General features: G+C 45.5%; 1 protein-coding gene across 2 annotated transcripts in view; it reads right to left on the reverse strand.

Annotated features, from left to right (window-relative positions):
* Positions 1-232: 232 nt before the first annotated feature.
* IQGAP1 (IQ motif containing GTPase activating protein 1) overlaps positions 233-16,123 on the reverse strand; it is a 99,908-nt gene continuing 84,017 nt past the window's right edge. For both annotated transcript variants that reach the window (XM_035024188.1, XM_035024187.1), the window contains exons 32-38: positions 15,570-15,705; positions 15,098-15,185; positions 12,216-12,428; positions 11,128-11,294; positions 8,900-9,022; positions 4,593-4,701; positions 233-2,546 (exon numbers count right to left, since the gene is read on the reverse strand). In XM_035024188.1, coding sequence (XP_034880079.1) covers positions 2,433-2,546; positions 4,593-4,701; positions 8,900-9,022; positions 11,128-11,294; positions 12,216-12,428; positions 15,098-15,185; positions 15,570-15,705 — 950 coding nt within the window. In that variant the 3' untranslated portion in view covers positions 233-2,432. The remainder of the gene's footprint in view (positions 2,547-4,592; positions 4,702-8,899; positions 9,023-11,127; positions 11,295-12,215; positions 12,429-15,097; positions 15,186-15,569; positions 15,706-16,123) is intronic.

Here is a 16,123-nt window from a genome sequence, read left to right on the forward strand (position 1 = left end):
AGGCTACGTGAAGCAGAGGACACGTCAAAAAAAACAAGGCTAAACGCACTCCCGTGCGAAACCTGGCTTTGCCAGAATTCCGTGAGCTGGTAGGGGACGTGGGTTTGCTCCTTCAGGAAGACTGGAGAGGGAGTTGTTTTCTGTTGTAGTTTGCAATCATTAAAGCTCGCTCTAGCCAACGCTGTTGAACAGGAACTGCTAACAATGAAACTGAGAAAAATAAACACAAACATGAACAAATGACCTTTTTATTTCCTAGAGATACAAAGGCAATTGTGTGCGGCAACCTCGTGGGCAGTCCAAACGGTTGGAAGTAAATTCATGATAAATGTCCTGGAGCCGGTGGAAGAGAAGGTCAGAGGAGGAGGGATGAGACGGAGAAGGCTACCGCCAGTGAACAGCAGGAGGAAGAGCTCCGTGGTTCCAACGCCGGGACGCGAGTTGGTCTGGGCCTTCTCCATGCTCTTTGAACCGTAATTCTACAGGACATTTTGAAGTGCATGTTGCACTATTTTGCGTTAGGAGTTTATCAAGGGCACTACAATCCTCACGAATAACTGAAACACCGTATTTTATTCAAGGAGTTGTAAACTTTGCTCAGGGTCTGCCATGGATGCGGCCATGGGGGTCCGATGGGCATCGGGGATGGCTAGGCTCTTAAGGAGAAGGGGTTGACACTTTGGTAGGTCTCAGTTTTTGTGGTGATGCTACTTGTCTTAGCATCTGCTTTGGATCGGAGGAAAATATTCACTAAAAAGTGATCTTGCAAAATACAGTAAAAAACCAGGTCAGCCTGGTGGCGAGCCACACCTCACCTCGTCCCAGGTGGAGGGTGTGAAGACTCAAGACAACTCACATTTGCACGATGGTGGACCTTACCGAGTAAACGGTCTCTCAGGAAAAATACATCTCCAATGCTTACATTTGTAATAGGGACACATCACATGATTTGTTATTAACGAACAGTTTATTGGCTTTCAATATACATCAATAAATTTTTAAATGTAAGTTTATTTTGTTAAACTTTATGTTTTATGATAAAAGAATACTGAACCAAAACATTAGAGAAAATGGAGGCTCAGTAGCATGATTTCCAACATATTTTCCTGGATAAACAGTTTTGTTGTGTGTGTGTGTGTGTGTTTTTAAGTATATGACTTTTTATGTAATAACAAAGCTTCCTAAATTCAATGTTTAGAATTGAATTGTTTCTGACTAAACCCAGAAAAATGGGAGCTCATAAAATAAAGGCATGGCGTGGGCAGCAAGGGAAGAGAAAGAAGTGGGAAAAAGAGATCTTAATACCAAGTTAATGTTGGTTGGCTGGTTTTGTTTGTTTTTGTTTCAGTCTATTTAAGGCAGGATTATCTCCCTGCAACCCTGCAGATAAATCCTAGTGTTGTAGCTATGTAAGAAAGTTCTAAGAGTTCAGATATACAGATAAGCCAATTTTTAAAAACCATTTTCTTACCATATTCTAAAGGCTTTTAAAGCATTATATAAATCTTAAAAAAAAGTCCTATCACCCACATTTCAAGAAGTAAATCTACACTTTCATAAGGCACTCTTGAGACATAAAACAGTTTTGAAGACAATTACACTCTATGCTAGGGCTGGCCGGTCCCTTCGCCACAGGGAGCGCAGACAGGACCGCCTTCCCGGATGGAGCCCCCTCCCTCCAGCAGCGCAAACACGCAGGCACGGCAGACCGCGGTGAACCTCCCTCGGCAGCTGGGTATTCCCGGTGGGACTCTCCTGCCCGCCGATCAGAGAGCTACACCGACAGCCCGGTTCCCATTTAATGGTGACATTTAAAAGCCGTGTCTCCCCCTTTGCTAGAAAGGTTTCCTTTGAGCACAGACAGTGATTTCCGTTAGCTCCTGCGCATAAAGGACAACAGAATGGAAGAGAAGCAAGAAGCCCCTGGATCCTTCCATTTGACCAATGGGATGGAAATGTAAAGGTACTTCACCTTTAAATGAAAACCTAGAGACTGGAGATGTTTGTGTGCCTTCCGTGCGTGTCTGTTACTAGTGCTGAGAGCGCCTGCTTCCAAACAGCAAGAATTCAAGTCCCACCATCCCTGTTGCTAATTCACACAAACACCAAAGCTTACAAGAGAGTCATGAGGCCTCTCAGACCTTAACAACGGAGAGAGAGTTTAGTGGAGCTTCCGCTCTTGCCTAAGTGACGGAAGAAAATGAAGGAACAAGAGGATCAGACTAAGCCTGAAATACAATTTCACTATGAAGAAAGGGCAACAGAAGTCCCATCAGAGCGGGAGGGGTGAAAAGTGTGGCGCTGGGAGTGTATCAGGTTGAGGCTTTGTTGTGGGCCATGTCTTTGCTTCCAATGAGGAAAGAAGGACCCGAGAAAGGAAACCGTGAGAAGCTTCTTTCCTTCATCCTTCTGGGCTGGTGGCAATGGAGCAATTACTTCCCGTAGAACTTTTTGTTGAGGAGGAAGATCAGAAGGTTGACATTTACTTTAGCTCTATTAAATAATTTCATGACCGCAACACCTTCATACTGTAGCTGCAGTAGGTCCTGTTCAAAAAAACATTTTGACCGTCAAACAAGTCTGTGGCATAAGACAAGACACAAGGCAGGGAGGGACCCAGAAGGAATGAGGAATGACAGACATGAAGTGGGGTGAGAAAGGAGTGCTGTCCCCTGCACAACCCCTGAGAGCTCGAGGAACAGGGCACACTGCTCAACTGAATTTTCTGGTCCATTTGGAGTTAAGAAGTCATGTGGTTCATATCAAAATACACAAAAGAGGGAAAGAAAAAGCAGCATGTTCAGTCATCACACATACTTCCTATTTCAGAAGTGACAATAACGTGTCTCTGGTTTGTCTAAGTGACAGGTCACCTGGAGAAGGTGAAGGCATTTCAATCTGTGATAAATATACTAATCACTAAAACCAGGACACGGCCACCAATGTTGTCGCAAGGGTATCGACTAGAGTCTTACTTTCTATTCCACGTGAAAAAGCTTTTATATTCTGAAGGCAAGGGGCAAAAGGACAAAATGTTTATTAGGTGCCTACTATGTGCTCGATATTGGGTAAGCACATCAGATAGTGTCTTTTTAAGTCCTGATCAAAGTCCTAGAGGTCTGATTATCTCAAGTTTAAAGACGAAGCTTGGAGACGTTCAGGGACTTGCCCAACAGCACCGTGTGGGACGGAGTGGATCTGGATTAGAGTGTAAAGCCCCCGCTTCTCCCACTGCCCTCCACGGTCCAGAGCACATTTAGGAAGTCTCACCCGTGAACTTCAGAAGAGACGTGTTGAGAAAGCAAGAGTCAAAGCACTTGAAAGAACCCCGAAGTTCAACCAGTTCATCTTCTGGAAAAATCCTAGCGGCTCCATGAGAACGAAGGCCCTGATGTGTCACCTGGGCCAACATAACACCTCATACCTGATCCTCACTCCCTATTTAATTTTTTTTTAATTTATTTTTGAGAGAGAGAGAATGAGAGAGAGAGAGAGAAGGAGAAGGGTGAGGGTCAGAGGGAGAAGCAGACTCCCCACTGAGCAGGGAGCCCTATGCGGGACTCGATCCTGGGACTCCAGGATCATGACCTGAGCCGAAGGCAGTCGCTTAACCAACTGAGCCACCCAGGCGCCCGCTCACTCCCTATTTAATGCACCTGTGCATGGATGAACACAGTACCCGAGGCAGGCTGGTTGGCCTGTACAACTCTGGTGAGCCTGAAGGCCAACAGCATCTTCCTTCGCGGAAGCCCCTGAGCACATGCATCACGGAATCACTTCACTTTTGTTCAGCTAACACATTTGAGGATCTACTCATCACTGAGAAGGAAACGAAGACACACCACGGTCCTTATGGAATGCACAGTTTGGGGCGGGGAGGTGGGGAGTGCTGGTCAGAGTGGTAACACGTTTAGAGGAAGAAAGGACAGGGACGGGGGGTCAGCACGTGCAGAGATGGCCCCTGCCCAGACCGACAGAGGACAGCAGTGCGAAGGGGATGGAGCTGATGAGGACACACATGAAGTGCGAGAGCCTGGACAGGGCCCAGGAGGCCTTGCAGTATCCTGGTGCTTTTCTAATATGTAAAAACTAGAGATATTTTGGAATAAAAATTAGCTAAAATTATGTTATAAAATGATTCACTGCAGAGTTCTTCCTGAATTTAAAATGGGATTCAGTTTACAAAGATGCAATTTACACACGCCTTGTCAGAAATACACCTTTAAGCCCCTAGATCAAATCAAAATGAGAGAAAAGATTTCAAGCTACTGAATAAGCTAACAATTTTCTACTATCAATAGTTAAGAGTTTGTTCAAGGTCAAGGTACCAGTTCAATTTAGTGGCAACACGAAGTAGAAGCTTCAGATAAAAGCTTGGAGAATCGTACCGATCTGCCACAGCTCTCCAGGGAGAGCAGACAAAGGCAGACGCACAGGGGCCCTTGCTCCTTTCCCGCCCGTGTGGGGCCCAGCTCACTGCTGGGTATGGGACAGCTGTCCCCAAACAGATCTCCTTTCTACCTGCTCTCCTACCTCATCGAGAACAACCACTGCACATACAGAGCTTTCGGTTCTGCGTAGTGCATACCCACCTGATAATGCAACATAAACGTCTCCATTTGAACGCCCATGAACTTGGCTTTCACTTCAAAGTCTCCAACTTCTTCTGTTGGACTGATTTCAAAGATAACATTCTTAAACCTGTTGAAACATAACATCGTAAGGGTGTGATTTTTACATTCTCGTATAAAAATATTTTATGAAATGCAGAAAGGAGATTTCTTCAAGGGGCGCCTGGGTGGCTCAGTCAGTTAAACGTCTGTCTTCAACTCAGATCATGATCTCAAGGTCCTGGGATCGAGTCCCTCATTGGGTTCCCTGCTCAGCGGTGAGTCTGCTTCTTTCTCTGCCCCTCCTCCTGCTCATGCGTGCGTGCACGCGCTCTCTAATAAATAAAATTTTTAAAAACCAATCTTCAAGAGTGAAAAGGGGTAAAAAATAAAGGTCCAAAGTACTTCTACAGGTTGAGCAACGTGGGGCTGCTACTCTAAGTACCACACGCTTGGAGATTTGGGGAGAGGCGGGCAACCCCCCCTGCAGCCCTTGCATACCACGGGAAGAGGGACCACTGAGGAAGGCCATGACAGCCTCTGACGTTACAGGAATTCTCTTGGGCTTCCCTGTGGCCACTGCTGAAATCTAACAATAAAAGCGTATCAAGAGGAAACTGGACGGGAAGCAGAGGGAGGAAAGCTGTGTGAGTGAATGCATGCGTGGTGGAGGACTGCAACAAGTGCGGAAGGAAACAAAAAGGGGTAAGAACAAGAAGAGCCACGAGAGGAGCTGCCAGAGCTATAAAGGCAGTATACTAAGTACCACCAAAGATACATTGCTATTTACCGAAAACATTTCAGGTATCGCTCATTCTCAACGTGTTACAAGCCCGGAAATTTTATGGCAACGGAAGGTGTTGTTCCCTGGGTGATCAAAGTACATCGGCCCAAATTTCTAGAACTCAACTGTGGAGCAAACTTATCTACTAGGAACTGAGCTGAGAACCACGAATGATGCAGAAGAGGCCATGGAGAAGTTACGGGAGAGGTCACAAAATCCATGAACTAGAACATGTGCATCCTACTCAGCAGGAGGTCCTCACAGGTCTTTCCTTAAAGGTACTTCCTGTGATAGTTTTATTTTAACCAGTTTGCTTTGTTATCTGGTTTCTTATTTTCTTTTTAAAGATTTTATTTATTTATTTATTTGTTGGGGGGAAGGGAGAGAGAGGGAGGGGGGAGGGAGGGAGGGAGCACAAGCAGGCAGAGTATCAGGCAGAGGGAGCAGCAGGCGCCCCCCTGCTTTAATTTTTCTGATCCTAAAATAACATAGATTCATTACTGAACTTTGGAACTTGGTAAAGCATGAGAAAAAGAAAAGGCACCTATAATTTCACAAGCCAAAGATAAGCATTTAAACTGTATGTTCTGTGCCTCTGTTCACATAAAGATTATCTAACCACCCACTTACTTCTCTATTTTTTTAGCATAAATTGTAAATACAGTCCTGTATCCCAACTTCTCTCTAGTAACATTTTGAGAATTTGTCATTCTTTGAACACATCCTTTTTAATGGCCACACAATATTCCATGTTGTAGTTAAAGTTTAACCATTCACCTACTGTACAACACTTACACTGATTTTACTTTTAACGTTATTACACGTGTGGTACACGTTTATATGTAAATCTTTGGTTTTACCTCTGATTTTTTTTTTGATAGATGCCTAAAAATGGAATTTTTGGTCAGAGTATTAAAATGTTTTTCATTATAAAAACCACAAGACATAAAATTTACCTTAACTATTTTTGAGTGTGAGGTTTGGTAGTGTTAAGTATATTCATGCTGTTGTGCGACAGACAGTCCAGAGCCTTTTCATCCTACCAAACTGAAACTGTACCTGTTAAACGACAGCTCCCCCTTCCCCCTCCCCCAGCCCTGCAACCACCATTCTACTCCCCGTTTTTAGGTGTTAGACTCCTCTAGGCACCTCCTGTAAGTGGAGTCACAAGGCACGTGTCTTTTCGCCACTTGGCTTATTTCACTTAGTACGATGTCCCCACGGTTCATCCATGTCATGGCCTGGGACCGATGTCTTTCCTTCTTAAGGCTGAATAATATTCCACTGTGTGTATATGTAGCGCGTTGTGTTTCCACATCCATCCGCGGACATTTGGGTTGCTCCCACCTCTTGGCTCTTATGAGTAATGCAGCTATGAACGGGGAAGTGTAAATACCTCTTTGGGGTCCTGCTTTCAGTTCTTTGGAATATATGCCCCAAAGTGGGATTGCTGGAGCATATGAGTTTTCAAATTTTTGAGGAATTGCCATACTGTTTTACATAGCAGCTAAAAAAGTTCAACCCTTATGTATCTCACTGAACTATTTTGCAGTAATGTCAGAAATGTATGCCAAAGTGCTTACTTATCTCACTACTTCCTTGCCATCACTGCATAATAAAATAGTTTTCCATGTTTTTATTGGTTATTTAACCCCAAAGATACAAATGTAGTGATCCTAAGGGGCACCTGCACCCAATGTTTATAGCAGCAATGTCCACAATATCCAAACTATGCAGAGAGTCCAGATGTCCGTCGACAGATGAATGGAGAAAGATGATGTGGTGTGTGGGTACGTACGTACACACACACACACACACACACACACACACACACACACTGGAATATTACGCAGCCATCAAAACCCCAAAATCTTGCCATTTACAACGACATGGATGGAACTAGAGGGTATTATGCTAAGCAAAATAAGTCACTCAGAGAAAGACAATTATATGATCTCACTGGTATGTGGAATTTGAGAAACAAGGCAGAGGATCATAGGGGAAGAAAGGAAAATGTGAAACAAGATGAAATGAGAAAGGCAGACAAACTGCCTTTATCTTAGGAAACAAACTGAGGGTTGCTGGAGGGGAGAGGGTGGAGGGATGGGGGTGGCTGGGTGATGGACACTGGGGAGGGTATGTGCTATGGTGAGCGCTGTGAATTGTGTTAAGACTGATGAATCACAAACCTGTACCCCTGAAACAAATAATACATTATATGTAACTTTAAAAAATAGTAATTAAAAATAACAATAATTTTCCAGGTTTTTAAATTCAATAGTTAAAAAACAGTATCTCGTTTTAAAACTCTGCATTTCTTATGAATCTGGTTGAGTGTGTGTGTGTGTGAATCATGGCTTATTATCTGTATTTTCTTTGGTCATTTTTCAGTTGGGGACCTTGGTCCTTTTGAGTTTTTTTGTGCTGAACACTTTATGCACTTTTTGAGTCTGTCTCATATTTATTATCTCTTCCTTTTTTGTCATTATTTTCTACTGTTCAAATGTTGTCCATTTTTTTGCCTGTCTTTCTTCTTTTCAATTTGCTGCTAGAGGCTTTGAAACCAAGTAACAGGGATGCCTGGGTGGCTCAGTTAAGTGTCTGCCTTTGGCTCAGGTCATGATCCCAGGGTCCTAGGATCGAGTGCCACACTGGGCTCCCTGCACAGCGGAGAGCCTGCTTCTCCCTCTGCCTGATGCTCCCCCCTGCCTGTGCTCTCTGACAAATAAATAAAATCTTAAAAAACAAACTTGTTGTTTTAACAGACACAAAATCAGCAAGCTCAGCTGCATAAGGTCACAGGGCCCACTGAGTAGGCACGTAATAATGCCTGCTAATGACAGCCAGGCCAGATTCGGGAACCATGCAGAGAGCAAGCTGGCACTTCCCAGGAAAGAGAATGAGGGTAAGTCCCTGATTCCCAGCCTCAAGGGGAATAAAGTAAACTCTTCTTCTTGTTATTCTTATTTATTCTTGGTTTAGACGTAGGAGAATAAGAAATGGTGTCCTCCTTTAAAGAGGAAAGATTAAGATGGGGCCGGGGCACCTGGGTGGCTCAGTTGTTAAGCATCTACCTTCAGCTCAGGTCATGATCCCAGGGTCCTGGGATCGAGCCCCACATCAGGCTCCTCACTCAGCAGGAAGCCTGCTTCTCCCTCTCCCACTCCCCCCTGCTTGTGTTCCCTCTCTCACTGTGTCTTTCTCTGTCAAATAAGTAAATAAAAAAATCTTAAAAAAAAAAAAAAAAAGATTAAGATGGGGCCCACACAAGCAGGTGGAAACACAGTCTGGGGCAAATATTCCACAACAAAGGAGAAGAAATCCCTTCTATGACAGACAAAACAATCCTGACTATTAGGCCTGCTGCACCTAAACAGATATATAAGTACAAAGAAAATATGAAAACGACCATCCACATAGCACAAATAAAGGCAGTAAGATAAAGAGGTGATAAATGCAGAAATCAAGTCAATGTATAAGACAAAGTAAAAAAGTAAATACTCACTGGTTCACTTGTAGGTCCTCAATCTCCAGAAGGACTCCTTTTTCATGCAGTCTTGCTGCCGTGTATTTCAGAGAAATCTTTTTGCTTTTCTTTCCTTTCATTTCCCTAGGCTTCTTGGAGACCCTGTAAAAAATCACACCATATCACTTTCTATCTGTAACCGTGTACCACAAGGTCTGTTGGTAGTTCGAGGATATGAGGTCAGAAAACGGACTTCCCAGACACAAGCCTAAGTGACATACTGATTCTAAAATGGCAAATAAGTGTTAGGATTAGCCTGAGCAATCTCTCTGCACAACAGGGGAAGCATTACTAAACTGCTTTTGCCTTTAATTGTATTTGCAAACCCACCATGAATTTGACAGTCTATGTCATCTGCCTAGGTCCCTCCCCTCCCAACACCCAGCACCTACAAGTTAGGTGTGAAGGCTTCTAACACCAGCCTGAAGGAACTGTACTGAACCCCAAGGGAGTCCCTGTAAGCCCCTTGGCTTGGCAGGGTGAAAATAAATATATCTCAGAATAAGTAATGTTTAGAAGATTTTAAACCAGTGTAGTAAATACAGAGGAATGGGAACAAGGAGAAAGAAACAGACCTCAGGAGGCTTTGGGATAATCAAGGTAAGAAGTGATTTTCGAAAGTAAACAAGGGAGACGAGGGATCTCTGAGAGCCAGGGATGTGGGGCTCCCACGGAAGGGCCTCAAGGGGCGGGAATGCTGGTACAGATGTCAAAGGAAGGAGGCGCTACGGAAGGGAACCCCAAGATCTGTAGAAATCACAACTGTGCAAAATCTCCGATATAGTCATTCCACGTCCAGGACTTTATCTTCAAAAATATGCCCACATTTGCAAAATAACCTATGTATAAGAGGTTCTTTGGTACAGCGTTGTTCAAGTAAATGGGAGGAAACAACACAAATGTCCATCATGAGAGACCGAATTACATCAGGTGCTGTATGTCTGCGTGCAGTGGGATACCACAGAGCCATCACAAAAAGAAGAGGACCCCGCTCTGTTTGCTTAGAACGCCTAGAAGCAACGACGACCCCATGGCAATGAGCACATCTCGTGCCTAGAGTGTGGCTTCTAAACACCATTCTTCATTAGAAGGCGCAAGGAATGCTTGGAGAAATAGCTAATTCCAAGCCTGGGGAACTGTACAAGTTCAACCAGGAACACAAGTCAGGAAGTGCTCAAACAACGATGCGGAAAGGTCAAAAGGTCACATGAGCCGCTCTGCAAGCTGGGTTGTGTGGGCCTGATTTGTATGCCTGCACATCAGCCCCACCTCACCTCAGTCTTCCAGGGAGGGAAGGAGAGAGCCGGAGTGCAGGCGAAGAGTAAGGAAGCCAGAGAAGGGGAGCTCATGTGGCAAAATGTCAAAAACAGGTGAATCTAGGTGAAGGGTTTATGGGTGTTTACTGTTCTATTCTCTCAACCTTTCTGAAGTTGGAAAATTCTTAAACTGAAAACTGAGAAGTACAAAATAAATTAACCCTAGTTAGTAGTGTAAGTAGAACTTGCACCCACCACCCCATCCCTCTGGGTCCTCAGTTTCCCTCCCTATAAAATGGGTGTGTTGCTGGTTGTCACTGGTGCCCGCGGGGAAAAGCTGAGGTCTGGGATCCTGTCCCCAGGAGGTGTAGAGAGAGACCAGGGGATCGAAATGTCTATCATATTCCTTAAGTGATTCTGAGGCACACCCAGGTTTGGGGAGCACTAACTAGCCTCCTTCCGTGATTTTTTTTTTTTTTTTTTTAGATTTTATTTATTTATTTGACAGAGAGAGACAGCGAGAGAGGGAACACAAGCAGGGGGAGTGGGAGAGGGAGAAGCAGGCTTCCCACTGAGCAGGGAGCCCGATGCGGGGCTCGATCCCAGGACCCCGGGATCATGACCTGAGCCCAAGGCAGACGTTTAACGACTGAGCCACCCAGGTGCCCCTCCTTCCGTGATTCTTTCATTTCTAGGGCCAAGAAGATATTTTAGAACAAGGGATGCTTAGAAATAAATAAGCATCCTTGAAGTCCCCCCTACATTATTTATTTACACCATACAACAACAAATGGAACTAGGAAATCATGCAAACACTTAGAACAAAACAAAGAATTAAAGCAATAAATAGACCCAGCATGTTTTAAGTAAAAACTTCCAAGGTCACTTCAGTTGCCTCTACTTCTTTTTCCCCTGACATTGATTCTTAAAAAAAAAAAAAAAACAACTCACTTGCCCTTGCTGGCCAAGTTATCCAAGCAGGTTTTGATATAGCTTTTGTAGTAATCCACCTGCTCTCCGTAGAAAGTGGCCTTCGAGTTCAGAGCGGCGTACGTTTGCTGCAATTTCACCAGCTCAGCCTTCCTCCTCTGTCGGTATCTCCGCTGATTCCGAATGTCCTAAGACACAATTATTAAAATTAGGAAAATGATGGTAGGTATCACGTGCTTCTCAAATCATCCTTGCTAGAGCCCAGCAGTGCTTAACTGCTTGCATGACTACACTTTCTTAGCAGGTAGCAATTTTTTTTTTTAAAGATGTTATTTATTTATGAGAGAGAGAGAGTGCACAGAAGCTGGGGTGGGCAGAGGGAGAAGCAGATTCCCTGCTGCTTGGTCCCAGGACCCCCGAGATCACGAGCTGAGCCAAAGGCAGCTGCTTAACCGACTGAGCCACCCAGGTGCCCCAACAGACAGCAATTTATGTTAAAAAATCGGCAAAGAAATTCAGATCTCATCCATCTTTTTCCCCGTCTGTATTTTCTAGAGGTAGGGAAATGTGTTAATTTTACAGACTTCCACGTTCTTAGAATTTACTTGCAAAGCTGGTTTAACCTCTTCAATACGCTGTCAGGAGAGGGAAGAAAAGATCATTTCACCATATCAATTACCAAGCTCCCTGATGTGCACGGTACTGCCTTACTGGGCCAACAGTGAACACCTAACTCTGGGCCCACACCAGAGCCCCTTACTCATGAGGATTCACATAAATCAAGGATTTCATGACCAACTGGATGTGAATTTATATGTCAGAGTAGTCATTAAAAAGATCTCGAAGAATTATTTAAGGCCAAAGACAAATCGAGGCATAGGAAGCTCTAATTAGGGGCTTCTTCCTACTGATTTAGGCCATGGAATAAGTCGTCCAAGGGCAGGCGAGGTCCTCGTGCTGGAGAAGTCAGAAACAATTCCTCAGAGAAGAGGACCCTCATTTGCCTGCACACTGAAGGCACGCTGTCATCTCAACAGCTATGGTCACTTCACAAGCGCTGGGACAAGTTTACGCACGGCCAGGGCATCCCTGTCCCCCCCACACGGTACCTTGGCAATGTCGTTGATCAGCTCCTGGTATCTGTTCTTTGGGTCCACTGTCCCAAGCTCCGTTAACTTCTTCAAGCCCGACTGGATCTTATCCTTCTTCTCCTGAAGAGTGAGGTTACTGTCTTCCTTTACAAATTTTGACTTTTTCACCTTGTCAGGAGTTTTGGCATCACGAATAGCACGCCTCTGCATGGCCCTCTGATGTTCTGCTTCCTACAGACACAGAGAGGAGAAAGAAATTGCTGGCAAGTTCACCACACTAATCCAAAACCTGAGTCTGTAGAGCATTATCTACACCTGAATTTATACAGCTCTGAAACTCCATTCTGGAAACAGAGGGAACAAACCCGCCCTCTCGACAACTGACAGAGAAACTGCACGGAGCACACACCGATCTCTTCATCTAGAAAAGATTACATCAATGAAGTCACATGGCCTCGTAGGACTTCTTTCCTGGATTCACACATACAGTTAGATTGGGCTAGAGTAGCTACAAAATCCCTCGTTTTTTCCTATCACATTTTAAGACACAAGAGCCATTTAATTTTCCTTTAAACACAGCTTCGTCCACTGGTGAATGTTATAACCAACCAAGGCCAGTGCTCAGTCCCCTCTTGCTAATGCCTTTTGCCACGTTGGCCAGGCTGCATCACACTGAAGGCCTCCCTTTGCTTTCAAGCATGCTGCAAATGCCAGTATCTAGAGAAGGCAAAGTCCTTCCCTTGATACTTCTTTCCCAGTCAACACCCAACGTTTGCCTGTTATGTCCCTGCCTGACATGACCCACACTGCTTTCTTCCTTCTTTAGCTCCTTATAATCTGGCTTCTGCAACTCCACTCTCGTGGCCAATTGCCACCCCCCATCCCAAATCCAGTGCCTTTTCTTTGTTGTCACCTTGCTCGTAGTCGCTGCATTTTCTCCTTGCTCTATGCATGGCTCTGGTACCTACAAGGGACCCATGGCAGTTTCTCTCTGTTCATTCTCAATACTTCAGTGATCACCTCTATGCTGACAGCCACATCTCTGTGGCTAAGGCTCTGGTACCACATTGTGAACTGTTTGTACCAGGATGCTCACATTTGGAATGGCTTGTAATTCCTCCCAAACTGAGCAATCCTCTCCCCCAGACTGCCCTTTCCTCCTGATGTCAAGACCACTCTGCATCACACAAGGTGAAGAAAATAAACCCTGGAGTCAGAGAGAGCTTGATCCAGGACTGGTTCTGCCTCTACACGCGGACGATCTTGGGCCAGTTTTGTGACCTCTAAGGTCTTAGACTCCTCGACTGTAACACGAGGATGAAAAGACTCACCTCACAGGGACAGTGGGAGGAGGAAATGAAAGAACACAGGGGAAAGCACCAAACTAACAGTAGGTTCTCATTAAGACTGGTTCCGCCTTCCCTGCTTCACACCTCCGCCCATTAAACCAGGCGCAGTTGTCGGTTTTGATCCTTTTCTTGCCCCTCCCACACATCTAGTCAATAATCAATCATAGCTGAGAATTCAAACAGTGGTTTTCGGGGCGCCTGGGTGGCTCAGTCATTAAGCGTCTGCCTTCGGCTCAGGTCATGATACCAGGGTCCTGGGATCAAGCCCTGCATCAGGCTCCCTGCTCAGCGGAAAGCCTGCTTCTCCCTCTCCCACTCCCCCTACTTGTGTTCCCTTTCTCGCTGTCTCTCTCTCAATCTGTGTCAAATAAATAAATAAATAAATCTTAAAACAAAAAAACAGTGGTTTTCAAAGAGTCCTCGGTGTGGTTGTAAGGGATTCCCACAGGCACCCAGAGTCCCAGAGGGTGGGGCCACGAGGGCCCCTTCTTGGTGCTCCCAGAACAGCTCCCATTTGTCCTTCTTTATAGCTGTGCTTCTGAGTAAACTCTCATGTAACAAAAAGGATTTCTAGGCTCAACATTTGAAACAAATGACCTACTTTTTGCATTTCACAAATGCAAAACAGGGGTCTTAGACAGGAAGTTCCTCATCCATCCCTTCCCACTGCCGAGCCCCCCCACCCCCAACCAACGGGGGGCCAGGACTTCATCCCACACCCTGATTGCTCGACTACGGACTGCTCTGAGAGCACTGCCTAACTGATCAGCATTAAACGGTCCCAAGGTTACAAAAGCTCTTTACTCTGTATCTGTCCAGGGCTAAACATGGGTTCTACTTATTTGTTCTCCTGTCTCACTCCTCACTCCTCACCCTCACCCTCGTCTTCATTCTAGAAATGTCAGTCCGATCGCATCAGGCCCCTCCCTCCTTGGTGACGCTGTCTGCATGGACTCTCCCGCCCAAGACGCCTCTCGTCTACGCGCACACCCAGATCCCATCCACGCCTCCTAAGTGTGGCTCAAATCCTGCTTCTTCCTGATGCCTCCCTCCTCGCTGGCCTCTTTCCTGAACTTCGGGAATTTTTATAGCCAACATCAAAGCCAATTTTTAATGGTTTTCTAATTATTTCAGGTCTATATGCCACATTTCTCCAACCAGATCATGAGTTCATTGACTTTAGGAGCTACATTCTGTGCTTTTTTCTATCTACCAAGGCACTTAACAAAATTCTAGTGATATAATAATATTCAATTTGATTACTAGACAGACTTGCTGATTCTGCCTCAGTTAATTAACACACACACACAGACCGCACATGATGTGCCATGAGCCTTCGGCCCTAAGAGCATCTGCCTCTTGAGGTAGGAGCCAACAACTTTCCCAGCAGGCCCTAACCAACCCCTCGCCCAGGTCATCCAACAGCTCATGGATCGGACCACTGTGTTCTGGTCCACCCGCAGGGAAGCACCTCCTGGCAACTGGGTCCCACCCCCTCAACGCTGGCACGCACCAATCACGGGAGCATCTGTGCCCCCTGTTAAGTTTTACCTGTTCGCTGGTGGCTGGGGTTTCTAGGATTTCAGTCAAGGTCTCGCCTGGCTGGAACCGGATGACATCCACAATTAAACGTTTCGTACTGCAAGGAGACGGGAAGAGTTCAACGTCACCAGGTCTTCCACCTTCCCTCGAATGGGGCTAAGCAGCAACAGCACATGCCTCACAGAGGCCCCGCTGGGCAGCTGCGAACACGAGGCACCAAGGCCCCAGGCTTATTTATGCGACAGCTGCGTGGGTACCAGGCTGAGGATTTCTCAGGTGTAAATTCTACTTCAGCCTTTGCCTCTTAGTGGCAAATGGGGCAGCTAAGTCCTGGGCAGAGTATAATAGATAAGGTGCCAGAATCATGACAGGCTTCAAAGGCCAAGGCGATGGTTTCGGCTATGAACAAGTGGACGTGTCCGCCAAGGCCCAGGCATCATGGCGCTGTATTTACCTCCTTCTCCCCACTTCCAATACTCACTTCAGCAGGATAGTCCGAGCGTCCATTTCTGCATCCTCATCCCCAGGCACATCAAACTTGTTGGTCAGCGTGAGAGACACTTCTGTCTTCGCCAGCGCCTCCTTATTGGGGTCATTTAAATTGCCAGCGCCCTCTCCTACAGTTGGCGGGGGGAGGGTACAGAGGTCAGTGTAACGGAGAGGAGATACTGGAGAGGAGACGTTAATACAAGGCCAACATGTATGCTGTGGCAAGAACACCCTCTTGCTGAGAAATAAAAGAAACTAAACGCCAAATGATCAAAGCAAAGGATCTATAAAAAAATAATTTCGTAAACGTTAACAAGTCATTTCAGTAATTGTAATATGACAAGTCTCTCCTAAGATATTCTGTTCATTTCCTTTATAGGACTTCTAATTTAATTATAGGATTGTGTGTATAATATCCACATTTAAAAGCCTCTCTTCCACTGGACCTCAGTTCCTCACAGACAGGGGTGGACCACATCTGCTTTCTTCCGTCACGCACACTCAGAGCTGGAGGGGGGCAGAGATGGACGAGGTGGCAGTGACAGC

This window comes from Mirounga leonina, unplaced genomic scaffold, assembly GCF_011800145.1.
Source record: "Mirounga leonina isolate KUSES-001 unplaced genomic scaffold, KU_Mleo_1.0 Mir_178, whole genome shotgun sequence".
In the NCBI taxonomy this organism is placed as follows: Eukaryota; Metazoa; Chordata; class Mammalia; order Carnivora; family Phocidae; genus Mirounga; species Mirounga leonina.